General features: G+C 37.6%; 3 protein-coding genes across 6 annotated transcripts in view; 2 read left to right on the top strand and 1 right to left on the bottom strand.

Annotated features, from left to right (window-relative positions):
• Nucleotides 1-1,750, top strand: part of LOC127804855 (protein MICRORCHIDIA 6-like) — a 30,786-nt gene extending 29,036 nt beyond the window's left edge. For 3 of the 4 annotated variants that reach the window (XM_052341904.1, XM_052341905.1, XM_052341903.1), the window contains 3 exons: nucleotides 19-98; nucleotides 696-738; nucleotides 1,209-1,750. In XM_052341904.1, the coding sequence (XP_052197864.1) occupies nucleotides 19-98; nucleotides 696-738; nucleotides 1,209-1,328 (243 nt within the window). In that variant the 3' untranslated portion in view covers nucleotides 1,329-1,750. Of the gene's footprint in view, nucleotides 1-18; nucleotides 566-695; nucleotides 739-1,208 lie in introns of all 4 variants that reach the window. The other variant, XR_008023757.1, reaches the window with a different exon arrangement.
• Nucleotides 1,751-3,871: 2,121 nt separating this feature from the next.
• Nucleotides 3,872-7,417, bottom strand: LOC127804854 (pentatricopeptide repeat-containing protein At2g13600-like). Its single transcript, XM_052341902.1, has one exon. The coding sequence runs from the start codon at nucleotides 7,299-7,301 to the stop codon at nucleotides 5,106-5,108; it is 2,196 nt and encodes a 731-aa protein (XP_052197862.1). The 5' UTR covers nucleotides 7,302-7,417; the 3' UTR covers nucleotides 3,872-5,105.
• A 2,758-nt stretch (nucleotides 7,418-10,175) lies between these two features.
• Nucleotides 10,176-13,136, top strand: LOC127803279 (high affinity nitrate transporter 2.7). The gene is made up of 2 exons (XM_052339387.1): nucleotides 10,176-11,402; nucleotides 12,702-13,136. Exons 1-2 carry the CDS (start codon nucleotides 10,270-10,272, stop codon nucleotides 12,958-12,960), a joined length of 1,392 nt encoding a protein of 463 aa, XP_052195347.1. The 5' UTR covers nucleotides 10,176-10,269; the 3' UTR covers nucleotides 12,961-13,136.
• Nucleotides 13,137-13,781: the final 645 nt, after the last annotated feature.

Raw genomic sequence — 13,781 nt, 5'->3', positions numbered from 1 at the left:
TGCCTGTTTCTGTTGTAGTCTGTCCATGGCAATGAAAATCAGCTGGAAGATGAAAGAATTATTGTCCTGATGCAAGAAAATAAAAAACTCCAGACACGGTAAGTACAGAGCAGGTTTGTTTACATGATCATTGGAACCTGCTCCTGCAGTAGATCAAGTTGGTATGGTTGGTTCCCCTGTCTTATTGATCTCACTTATCTCAGCTTTATCTTAAACTTTAGGCACACCGTTGCTAGGAAGAGGTTTTGTTCTCTCTATAGTATATTCTACTTAGTAGATTGACTATATCACGTGACATGAAGTTAAGTGGAGGTGATGGAGAGATAATAATTAAGGAGCCAATTTGGAGGAGAGACAATAATTAAGGAGCTCATTTGGAGGAAAAAGAACATTACCTGTGGAATAATTCTTCTATTAGAAGTTTGAGAAATTCACTTCAGGATGTAAACTGAAACTGGCTTTCTAACAAGGGGTCCAATGCCATTTGCATTTGTACTAATCCGCTGTTTGAACAAACCTCAATGGTTCTAGGTTTCCTCAGACTCCCAATCCACTCTGTGACAATGTACGCAGACTGATAGTTAAACTTTTATTTCTTTAATCAAATTTTTTGATCACTTAAAGTATGTCATCTCAGTGAGGCATTCCTTAAAATGTCCATTTGTATTTTTTGTTCCCTCTTATTCTTTTTCCAGGTTAATGGAATTGGAGCAAAGGGAGGAAGATCTTAAGCTGAAGGTACTTAAGATTGTATATTGTACGTCATGTTGTTTGCAAATAAATGAAATTGATGTGTGAAGTGTTGTGGCCATGCTTGTGTATGATCTTCTATGTCACTAGCAATTAGCCCTTACGTCCAACAAGATTATTATTTGTCCTCACAGTTGTTTCTTTTCAGCCAAGGGGAAATCTGGGCCTCATTTACTCACTATTTTCAAGTTCTTAACTGCTTCTTGGTACTTGTACCTCTCCTTCCTAAGGTATATCGGATTTTCTCCACAAGAAGCAGCTGGGAAAATGCCAAAAGAAAGCAGCTAAATTAATGTCTAGGTCATTAATTGATCAAGTCCACCATCACTGAACAAGCCTAACCTTCAACTTTGTCTACCAAATTGTTGCCAACAGATACAGCTTCAACTTTGGTGCACTTAGAAAGTATCTTTTCATTCTTTTCCTGTTAATCAGTTCCTGCCTCTAATTTGGTGCAGGTGGAACAACTTAGGAATGAGCTAGGTGACGTTGAGTCTGAGTATGGTAGGCTGTTGGCTGAATCAGAGGCAATTGAAATGAAGGACGAGAAAGCTTCAAAGAGATACTCTTTTTTGTAAACTTTCTCTTAGCTTAGCTGATATTTTGTACGGAATTGCGTTGCTTATGCAAGTATAGGGCCTAGATAACATCAATTTTGAAAAGCTCCACCATATGTGTAGTTCAGGTAAAGGTTCCATAACTGTCCAGTTCAAAATTAAATGCCTGCGAGTAAATGGCACTTTTCCCTGCAGTCTTTGTGAAGGTTAAAACTGGGTAACATGTACGTAAAGGATCAAAACTGCTATGTTTCTATCATCATTGAGATTGATGGCTCCATATTATGAGATCCTTTTCTTCAGGGTGTCTACCTAATGTTCAGAGTAGCAGCTCATACTCGTTACTGTAAAAGGGACTCAAAATAAGCCTGTAATTTTTGCTCATTGTTTTGTCAACAACAATATATTATACTTTAATTTCATATTTTTGGGATTTTTTGACTTTTTTTTTGGTTAAATACTTGTTTATTGCATCCACTCCCCTAACAAATAATGAAACATACAAAGTATAACTGGAAGAAGATAGATGAAAACAGAAAACTAAAAACACTTGAGCTTACTAAGTATGACTTGATTCAGGCTGTTTACGTGGAGAACTGATTCTGTGAATTGGAGGAGAGATTATTCAATTGTACTTCAATTGGGTTCTGATACCCTATTAGCATGATAATATTTGAAAATGAGGAAACCATACTATCAACATTGAGGTTTAAATAAATGAACCAAGTTCTTTTTCGATGAAATCTACCTTAAATTCCAAATCTAGTCCAGAATACCCTCCATGCAATTCAGTCTGTACCTTTAATTTCCTCTTAACGGTATGTTTACTTGTAGGAATGTTTTTTGTTTTGTGTTTTGTGTTTTTTATTTTTAATTTTTGTCTCTATTTTTTATTTGTATTTCTACAAAAAAAAATAGGAAGAAAAACACATTAATTTTTATTAAATATAAAACTAGTTTTAGACGTTAGAAAATAAGAGAATGCTAGATCTAGAGATTGATGAGAAGACGAGAAGTGAATGGTGTGCGTAGTCTGATCAAGAGATGAATTGTCATTTTTGTAGTGGTAGAGAGAGGAACGGTGGTTTGGTTGAGAGATAAGAATGACAAAAGGAGAAAAAGAGGATGATGGGTAGAGGGTGTCATCGTAGTGGTCGAGAGATAATGATGACAAAATGAGAGGAAGAGGGTGGTGGAGAGAGGGTGTCATCGCAATGGTAGAGATAAGGACAATAAGAAAAAAAATGCCGATTTTGATCCCTATCATGGTGGCAAAGAGCAATGGGGAAAAAGAAAGGAAGGTGTGGTGAATGGGCGGGTGGGTGCAAAAGAGAAACAATTGTTTTTGATAAGATTTAAAGTAGGGCTCAAATTAGAAAAGTATGTTTTTTCTAGATAACATTTTTAAAATATTTTATAAAGTTTAGTATAATTTTAAAAAATAGAAATTTTATTTTTTATTTTCTATCTCTATTGTCTCTTAGAATGAGCTTGTTTCTAAATGTTTATTAACTAATGTAGTATTTGTTAACCTAGATATGGGTTGAAAAAAAATAGGATATGGAAAGCATTACAAAAAAAAATATTTTTTATAGTGCTTGTCAAATTTATTTAATAATCTTTAGAAAAAAAGTTAAATGACTTCCTATCTGAAATTGTTTAGATAAATTTATCTCTCTTCCCTCCAGATAAACTTATTTTAAATCTTACAGATAAAAAAAATGACTCATATGTACTCCAATACATTTCACAAAATTTAACAAATAATTTGATAAAAAACTTAGAATGTTCCCAGCCTTATTTCGACAATTCCATATCTTGATTTAAAAAATATTTAAAATTTATCTTAATATAATATTATCCTAATTCATTTTAACAAATGTTGCCTAAAGGAATTGCTCGTCAGCAACAGAACAAAAAATTATTAATGCTCACTCTAAGGTTCCACAACCAAATTCATTTTGTTCAACCAAAGACCAGCATATGGAACAAGTCAAAAGGCAAATTTCATTGAGAGGAATCAACAAAGATAAGAAAAATGAGTCAACATCTGATTAAATATTCTTCACTATTTTATGTTATGGATTCCTCGTAGATCTGCTGGTCTGGAGTATTCACCCCAACCCACAAGCACAAATCCTCTACAGGGAATGTAATCACAAACTACACCAAAGTTGCCCCTTTTTTCAGGGGAATTTACCCATCATAGACAGAAATTGCCTAAGTTGGAAGGGCATTAAAAGGTCCTGTTGGTGGTAAAAAGATGTCAAAATGGTGAGAAAGCTCACAATCCATAAGTTGCAGAAAACCTCAACAAACTCATGTGGGACACTCCTCATCCCGAGGATGATCTCTTGAGATTGGCGCATCACTCATCAAGCATTCTTGCCCACAAAACCAAAAGTTGGAATTCCCTGACTAGATTTGAAGAGTTCTCTTTTCTTAGACTGACTTTTTGTTAGTTTTAGAACCTTAAAATAGAAAGAAGGAGCACACTTTTCTATTTTTCTAAACTGAATATATTTATATTCCTTTCATTGATACTTGCTGATACATATATATATATATATCTACAAAAGACATAATTCCATGATTTAAGGAGGGACCATACCCATTACAATTTACCCTTAACAACTTCTACAAAAAAAAAACTTTCCATAAAACAAGAACATTCATTCTTTTTTACTAACCCTCCATAACAAAATATCATTACAAAATATTCTGATCTAACTTAGGAGTATCTAAAAAAATCTGACTTTGACACTTTTTGATCTTGCTTGGTGGTGCTCCTCTTGATGATTGTCGACTCAACATTGATTTCGTATGGATCTAGCACAAAGGGGGGGTTGTAGAGGCTAAAGTGGTATTAATATCACACTAAGAAACAATATTGTCCTTCCAGTTGTACTTCGAATGCACCACCAACATTGCTGAATATGAGGCTCTTATTATTGGCCTGTCCAGATAGGTGTTCAGTTCACATAACTTACAGGAGATTCCCAGCTGGTCATTCGGCAGCTCACTGGTTCTGAACAAAGCCTTTGGAAGAGTCACGATCAGACATTCCCCAAGATGTCAAAGGAAGACAGATTAGATGATTTTTCAGCAATCCCCAACCCAAGGGCTTGTAAGTTCCCAATCGATGTAGCCTTAAGCTTTTGATTCACAAAGACATGCTGCTCTTCTCTTGTACATTCATTTATGCTTGCGCATTAGGAGGCGTGCCCCAGGAACAGTTTGTGCTCCAAGTTAGCTCGGTTCTGAACAGGAGTCATTTTCCTTCCAGTATACTCTCAAAGTAGTGAAGTTCCCTACGGCTTCAGTATCATAATATTGCCATTGGTATTATGGCACAATGCCCTTAGAACATGGAGAATTGACTATCTAATCAGCAAAATGCGACTTAGCCTTGAGTCCTTCAACCTTTTTTTTCCCCCACGAGTCTTAGTCCAACCTCTTGTTTAAGCTCCATCATGGCTCGTTCCCAAACCCATAGAAAACATATGGAAAAAAAAAAGGCAAGAGAGGTTTGATGCTTTTGAATCCATTGTATTAATTCCACTTCCTACTGGCAGTATGCTCTTTATGATCTTGGCTCATGATTCAACAAGATGTCATGATGCTCCCATTCCTATGGCCATTCCTGTAATACTTCTGGCTCTCAGGAGTCTCTTTGTAGGATACTTGGCTAAAGTGTGACCCGTTTAAGTATTGTGATGAAGGGGCTGTTGCTTGCCCGACACAATCATGTGAGGTCACAATTCACCAAATATGGAAGTGTAACAGCCATATGGAAGTCTAGACAGCCAGCATTTCAGACTTCAATAGTTCTAAAATCCCATAAATCCCAGCTGACTGAGAGTGATTTCCATCTTGAGAATAGAAGAGATGGATTTGATTCCTCACCTCAAGCCAGCTACAGCCACTACTTTTCTTCAATCCCTTCTCCTTCATTAACTTCCTAGTGTTCGAAACATCAATCCATCTACCAGCGGAAGCATAAATATTTGACAGCAAAACATAACCTCTAGATTTCTTCTCCTCTATTTCAAAGAGCTTCCTAGCTGTCCTTTCTGCTACCATCTCACTATTCTCATCCATGTGTATCCTATGACCACTTAACAAAGCTGCCCAAGTGTTGGTATCAGGTTGGCCCAGCATGCTTCCGATGACCTGTTCTGCCTCGAAAAGGCGTCCCGATCGAGCCAACATGTCCACCAAGCATGTGTAGTGTCTACTTTTTGGCTTTATTCCATAGACCTTCTCCATGGAATTAAAGTACCAAAGCCCTTTATCAACCAAACCGCAATGCGAACAAGCAAATAGAACTGCTAAAAGAGTCAACTCATTAGGTGTTACAGATGATGTCCTATCCATTTCTTCAAACAGGACAAGAGATTCCTCTGCAAAACCATTTTCTGCCAGTCCTTGAATCATAGCAGTCCATGAAATCTCATTCTTCTCAGGCATTCTACCAAAGACCTGCTTAGAGCTCTCAATGTCCCCGGATTTCGCATACATATCAGTAAGAGCAGTTCCTACAAAAACATCACACTCAAGCCCAAGTTTAAGAACTTTTCCATGGAGATTCTTGCCTTTCTCTAACGAGGCCATGGTTGCACAAGCACATAGAACGCTTGAAAAGGTAGACTCGTTTGGGGCTTCACCAGACAAAAGCATCTGATTAAATAATTCAAATACCTGGTGGCATTGTTCATTTTCTAAATAACCCGAAATCATAACGTTCCAGGAGACACTGTTCTTCTTCGGCATGAGGTCAAACAGCTCCTTAGCTTTCTCTAATTCGCCATTCAGACTATATCCACTGACAATTGAGTTCCAACAAACAACATTCTTCTCCAAAATCAAATTGAAAACCAACCGTGCATCTTCAGTTTTTCCACATTTACAGTAGAAGTCAATAAGTGAGCTACTAGTGAAAATATCTCTCTCCACACCAATCTTTGAAACATGGCCGTGGATATTCATCCCTAATCTCAAAGCCTTAAGGTCACCCAATGCATTTATAATACTAGGAAAACACGACATGTTTGGCCTATAACCATCTTGAACCATCTGGTGGAAAAGTTCAACTGCCTGTTCAGCATTACCGCTCTGGCTGTATCTAGCTATCATTGCACTCCAAGAAACTTCATTTCTCTCAGGCATTTCATCGAATATCCGACGTGCTTCTCTCAAGTCCCCCATCTCAACATACATATCCATGATTGCTGTCCATGAAACAACATCTCTCTCTTCCATTTGATCAAAAATTCTCCGAGCCAAATCAATTTCCCCCAACCTCAAATTTAAAGTAATCAAAGAATTAGAAACAGAGACATTGTGTTCAAAACCAACTTTAACAATCAACCCCAGGACGCTCATTCCAAACCCAAAACCACCCAATTCTGCCGAGGCTTTAACAATGGACGTGAAAGTAATATCATTTGGCATAACCTCGGATTGAAGCATTTTCCGGAATAACTTCAGAGCGTTGAAATTCAGCCCGTTTTGCACCAAACCATTGATTGCTGCAGTCCACGATACCACATTCTGAAATGGGTTTCTCTCAAAGTACCACATTGATTCTTTCACTCTTCCGCGTCTCATGAACCCCGAAATCAACGCAGTCCACGAGACCTCGTTTCTTTCCGGCATTTTCTCAAACAACCCGCGAGCTTCGTCCAAGTTCCCCCGATCAACATTGGCTGAGATCAAACAGTTATGCACAACAAGATTAAACCCGTTAATCTCCTTCAGTAGTTGATCAACTTCGGTAGACTTCCCACAGTTCAGGTAGAGAATAATCATTCTAACGGCTATATATCTCTCAGATGCCACACCCATTTTTATCAAATGCCCATGAAGAGCACTTCCATGAGTTTCCAACCGTTGCTTCGAGAACATTTTCAACAAAGAAATGCTTGTTTCAACATAAGCTCTGAAGTTTTTTCTTGGGTTTATGTCAAAGAGGCTAATGGAGGCGCTTTTCATGTCCAGGAAGGTAGTTAAGTTCGTTGACGAAATGTTCTCAGTGTGCGCCGCTTGCCAGAGTACGAGAAAGGCTTCTTTGTGCAGAGAGATCCGTTTAGAGGCTGTTTGGCTTACCTATTTTTTTCATTAACTTTTAAGTTATTTAGCTTTTAAGTTAAAAGTTAGATAATATTTAAATTGATAATATATTTGGATAAATATGCTTTTAAATTATCAATTAATATTTATGTGTTTAGTTTGAAAGAGCTGATAAACTATTAAAACTTGATAAAAAAATCAAAATAGACATGATATTGAATGATATAAAATTTTATCATTAAATATTAATAAATTATATATAATTATTAAAAATATATTAATACAATATTACTATATATGTTATATATATACATATACCATATATTATTGTTGTTATATATATACACTATATATATATATATACTCCCTGCACCGGCGAGAAGAACAGGACGATGGTGTGACTTACCAACCCGATGACGGCTTGAGACAGCTTTGCTAGACGAAGCCAACGACAAATCTGGAAGAGGGGCGATGGCAACAGCGAATTTAGAGGAGGAGCGATGGCAATGGTGGATATGTGAAGGAGAGACGATGACGAATCTGTGAGGGAAGATGGGAGAAGAAATGGACAAGGTATAAATATTCAAAATGTTTGAGGGCAAAATAGTAATAGCATTAGTCAACGCAATAGTTTCTTTAGCATAAGTTGGGGGTACTAGCTTTCCTCAAACGTTATTATGGTAACATTTAAGCTACCTAACTTTTAAGCTAATTTGTGGTGTCAAACACTTCACCCAAAAACGCTGCTTAGCTAAAAAGCTGGTTATACAACTTATAAGTAGTCAAACCGCTAAGCCAAACAACCTCTTAACCTTCTACACATTCAATTTCGATATTTATGATAATATTTTTAAATTTATAAGATATTAATATAAAAAAAAAAACATAAGTGTTAAAATATTCAATTTAATGCAATCATTTATAATATAAAGAATTTAGAGATTCGATCATCGTCATACACAAGAGTCAAAGGTTCAACTTACGATTTATCTCTCTTGACGTAATCGATGATACGAGCATTGAGGGCTACGCAAGAACGATCATCCCAAGACTTTAAAGATGGTCATATGTAATTTTATGCCTAATAAAAAGATCAAGTATAATGAAATGGGCCCATAGCAAATCAAGTAAGCCTATTGGGAGACTTATTTGAAGAGCTATTCAACAAACCAATCAAATGGGTTAAGTGCTTGTATTGCTGAGTGACTATGTTACACAAGTGACTAAGCTATATGAGAGACATATGGTCAAGTGAGATGATGTAACTGAGAGAACATGTAGTTGACTGGCCGAGAAATTATGCGAAAAACTATGATTGAGTAAAGCTAATTGCTAGTCGAGTGACTTAGCCAATTGCTAGTAAAGCTGAATGACCCTTTGGAAGCCTTTCTTGAGACATCACCAAGAGACCTTTCCAAAATACCTCACAAGTCACTTACTCGCAAAAAGATATTTGGAAGACTCATAGGTTATTCAAATTCAGGAACCTCTCTCCAAAACATGCAAGAGACCTTCATGAGAGATTGTAAACCTTGAGAAACCTAATATCCTAACATGGGACCACGAAGATCAAACTTACCTTTGATCTGCCCGCTAATGAATTTGGATGAGTGTCCAATATACCCTCTGAAAGAGACGTGGCCTTTCTATTACTTTCCTCTCTATAAACAAGAAAATCACCTATGTTGTTTATATATGCTCGAAACTTTGATACTACTAAAATTCTACTTTCATTTAGTTTTTTACATTCATCTAAAAATTAATTTAAACATCGGAGATTTTACGCAAGACACTCACCTACGCTCTTAATCGATTTCTTCCTCATAGGTTACTCGCAATCAATCCATCCACATAAGGGTCGTTCGTTGTTTCATCGAGATATTATTTTATATTTAAGAATTTATTATTATATTTAGACAATAATAATATTATTTTTAATCATTTATGATGTAATTGAGTTTGGATTAATATTTTTGATCCGTGAAGAGAGATCAATCATTTTTGATCAGTCATTTTAATACACCGACCATTTTAATCTTTGTTTTAATTCGTTAAAACAAGTTGATCGTTTTTATTAATCAATTTTAACCCCATTCAATCGATAAATTTAGAAATTTTAATAATTTCAACATTCATATCATTATTGTACTAAAAAAGGCCGAAGAAAAGAATATAATTGGGGTTCCTGTGGTGTTATTTTCCAAAGTACAAGTTCGATTGACGACGAGGAACCACGTTTCCACCACGCAACATTCACGAGAAGCCAGAGTGTGAAATTCAAGAAAAAAAATAATAATAAAAAGAGATATGTATGTTGTATATGAATAATTTGGTAAATAGCATAAATTATTATTAAATTTTATACTAAGATATAAAAAAATTATTATATTTTAATTTATAATCAAAAGTTTACTAAATTAAACTAATAGCAGTCGCCGTTACAAAGAGACTAATTAAATATTATTTTTTTGTATTTTAATGTCTTTTTTATATTTTAATATAAAATTTAGTAATTCTTTTATATTTTATATAAATTTTATTTAATAATTATTTGTTAGTCACGTTAATATTTTATTATTTTTTAACTATAATTGATAATAATTATAAAATTATATATTAAATTAAAATTTAATAATTGTTTTTATATTTTAGTGTAAAGTTAATTAGAGAAATGAGTTATGTTATTGAAAGGGAATAATTTTTGGAATTTTGGAGAATGTAATTTTCATGATTTGTACCAAGTATCTATGACGAGACTGAAGGCTGAATAAGAAGACGAGCGGTCGGTGACGGAACAGCTGTACGCTTCTATCCAAGTTACTCTGTCATTCGTGTCCTTGTGTTTCACGAGCGCCAGCACAGCTTTTGCCTGCTCTGTAGCAGAGCGTCCATGGAAGCACAGCCAGAGGCCAAAAGGCTGTTCCATTTACCGGTGGATTCCGAGCACAAGGCCACTGAGTTCCGGCCGTTCTCGCTGTCCCCGCCGCACATGCGAGCCTTCCACTTGGCATGGCTCTCCCTCTTCGCCTGCTTCTTCTCCACCTTTTCCATCCCTCCGCTGCTCGCCGTCATCCGGCGCGACCTCCGCCTCACCGACGCCGACGTCGGTAATGCCGGCATCGCCTCCTTCGCCGGCGCCATCTTCTCCCGCCTAGCCATGGGCCCCGTCTGCGATCTTCTCGGCCCACGAACTGCCATCGCCGCGCTCTCTCTCCTCACCGCCCCAGTGGTCCTCTCCATCTCCCTAATCTCGTCGCCTCAGTCTTTCATCACAATTCGCTTTCTCATAGGCTTCTCGCTCGCGAATTTCGTGGCCAACCAGTTCTGGATGAGCTCCATGTTCTCCGGCTCCGTGGTTGGCCTCGCCAACGGCGTTGCCGCCGGCTGGGCCAACGTCGGATCCGGCTTCACCCAGCTCATAATGCCACTCATATACACTCTCATCACCAAATTCGACATCTCATCTTCCGCCGCTTGGCGTCTGGCTTTTCTACTCCCGGCCACATTCCAAGCCGTCACTGCCCTCATGGTCCTGTTCTACGGCCAGGACTTGCCGGACGGGAACTTTGAACGTCCGCAAAAACCGGCGAACAAGCCAAAACAGAATCTTCTCGATGATCTCTTTCATGGGCTCAAAAACTACCGAGGCTGGATACTGGGCTTGACATATGGGTACAGTTTCGGGGTCGAATTAACCACGGATAACATCATAGCACAGTACTTCTACAACAGGTTCGACGTGAATCTACAGACAGCCGGGGCAATAGCGGCCAGCTTCGGGCTGGCTAATTGCTTCTCGAGGCCTGCTGGCGGCTTGCTTTCCGACGAGATGGGACGGAGGTTCGGGATGAGGGGGAGGTTGTGGAGCTTGTGGGTCGTGCAGACAGTTGCTGGGTTGCTCTGTGTGTTGCTGGGCCGAGTCGACTCCCTGTGTGGCTCCGTGCTTGTCATGTGCTGCTTTTCCTTCTTTGTTCAGGCAGCTTCTGGCGTCACGTTTGGCGTGGTTCCATTCGTTTCCAAACGGTGCGTTTCCACTTGAATCTCGCTTTTCTTTATATTGTGGATTATATTAATATAAAATAATTTTGTTGAATATTAAAATTTAAATTTTAGAATATCACTTGGAGATGCATTATGCCACGTAAACATAGTATGCAAAACTGAAGTGACAACTGATTGGTCTGCCATGCATCTGCTATTTAACTTATTGATTGTGTTATGGTTATCGAAATTATCAAAAAAATAATAAAATTTAAAAGAAGAAAAAATCACGTGGCAATCCTAAAAGCTGCCACAGTGGCCGCATGGAAAGCGGCCACAATCCCCCCCTCCCCCACGCTGCCACGCAGCAGCGTGGGCCAGGAAAAAGGGGGGGGGGGGGGGGCTCCTCCTTCCACGCTGCAGCGTGGCTGCAACCCCCACCCCCGAGAGACCTCTATCGGGGGTGCCTAATGCGCGCCCCTTTACGCGCGTTCGCCTGCCAGCATCCATGGATCCTTACGCCGATAACTTCACAAAAGTCGATTAAAACTGTTTTTGAGATATTCGTCAAGAAAAATGAGTCGCTCGACAGATAGATGTCTCTCTCATTACTATAAATATAGAGTTTTTTTCTCTTATTCGGTATATAATTTTTCATTCTTGTATTTATATTTTTGTCTTCAAACATTTTATTTCTATAAGAGTCTGACTTAAACATCAAAAAGTCCACGTGGGGACTCTCACTGCGCCCCTAACTAATTTTCTTTCCAACAAGTCATCCATCACTCTCAATCTATCCAAAAGACTCATTCATCGCTACCATGCCCTTTCGAGAGACTCATCCATTACTCTCAACCTAGTTAAGGAACTCATTCATCGCTATTGTGACTCCTGGAAGATTTATCCATCGTTGTCATTCTACCTCGGAAGGCTCATCCATCGTTGTCACTCTACCCCGGGAGACTCACCCATCTCTCATAATAATTACTTATCATTTGGACAATCCACACGTCATCTATAAGCCGAAGTAATCATCCATTCCTTGAGTGAATCATTCATCACTCAGATACACCACACGAGAGTTATCCATCGCTCGAATCAACTAGACATGGATCATCCATCGATAGTTTTTTCTTTTACAAATTTATTGTTATAATAATGTAACAACAGATTACTTATAGCTACCAATGATTATTAACGATGAAATTTCCATTTCGTCCATTTGCCCACAAACTGCGGTTTAAATTTTCAGACTGATTATTTTTATTTTCAAAATATCATTGTATAATATGTGTTTGGGCTGACGTGGGGGCCGCGTGGGGGTGATTTTAATTGTTACAGGTCACTGGGAGTGATATCAGGGATGACGGGCAGCGGTGGCACCATAGGGGCGGTGGCGACGCAGCTGCTGTTGTTTTCCGGCTCCAGCAAGTTGTCGACGGAAACGAGCATCTCTCTGATGGGTGTACTGATGATTGTGTGCACTCTCTCCGTCGCCCTCATCTACTTCCCCAAATGGGGCGGCATGTTCTGCGGCCCCTCCGTCGGCCGCTATTCCTCCGGTGAAGAAGAACAAGATCATTCCGCTTTGCTTGATTAATTAAATAGGCTTCTTGATGTGTGGAAAGAGCTTTTAGGGTAACGCCCGGAATGATTTCTTTCAGTGTAGTGTTAAATAAAACCCCTGTGATGTCACAAATTGGGAAAACTAGTGCCGTAGTGTAGTATGCTTATCTTTTAATATAATAAATATGTAAGAAATTTTCAATTTTACCATTAATTTGCGAGATTCAAAATACTTTAAATTATCATATTTGAGATTTTTAAATTCGATCATATCGAATTAAACATAAATATCTCAGATCAAATAAAAATGATATCGGAGTATTTTGAGATAAAGTGAGTTGAGATCCTTAAAGTTATTTTTGTTATTTTTAAATTCTATTATTTTGAGTTAATAAAAAGTTTATTAAATTTAAAAAAAATAGCATCAGTCTTTTTGGAGATAAAATGAGCTAGGCAGGTGCTAAAATATTTAGAATTTATCTCTAATATCTCTATGTTTTATTATTTCTTAGCTTGAATAAAAATAAATATTGGGCTTGAATTCTCATATTAGAGAATTCAAGAATTAGACGTCGGTATATTTTAAAATTGAGGCGAGTGAAGAGCCATGAGGGACATGTGACTAAGTGAGACTCGTTGGTATTTGGGAGTAATTTAGTGATTTTTCTTTTTTGATTTATTTCTCCATCAAATCTTATTTTTGTTTTTTGTAAATATTTTATTATATAAAATTTTGATATTTTATATAATATTTAACATTAAAAATTAATTAGTTATCATAATTATTTACTAACCAATAATTATCATCAATTAATTAACTAAGTGTGAGACAACTTGTCAAGAATCCATATAGAA

Source organism: Diospyros lotus, chromosome 6 (genome assembly GCF_014633365.1).
Source record: "Diospyros lotus cultivar Yz01 chromosome 6, ASM1463336v1, whole genome shotgun sequence".
In the NCBI taxonomy this organism is placed as follows: domain Eukaryota; kingdom Viridiplantae; phylum Streptophyta; class Magnoliopsida; order Ericales; family Ebenaceae; genus Diospyros; species Diospyros lotus.
The sequence above is the reverse complement of the archived record's forward strand: the minus strand, read 5'-3'. Positions and strand labels throughout refer to the sequence as shown.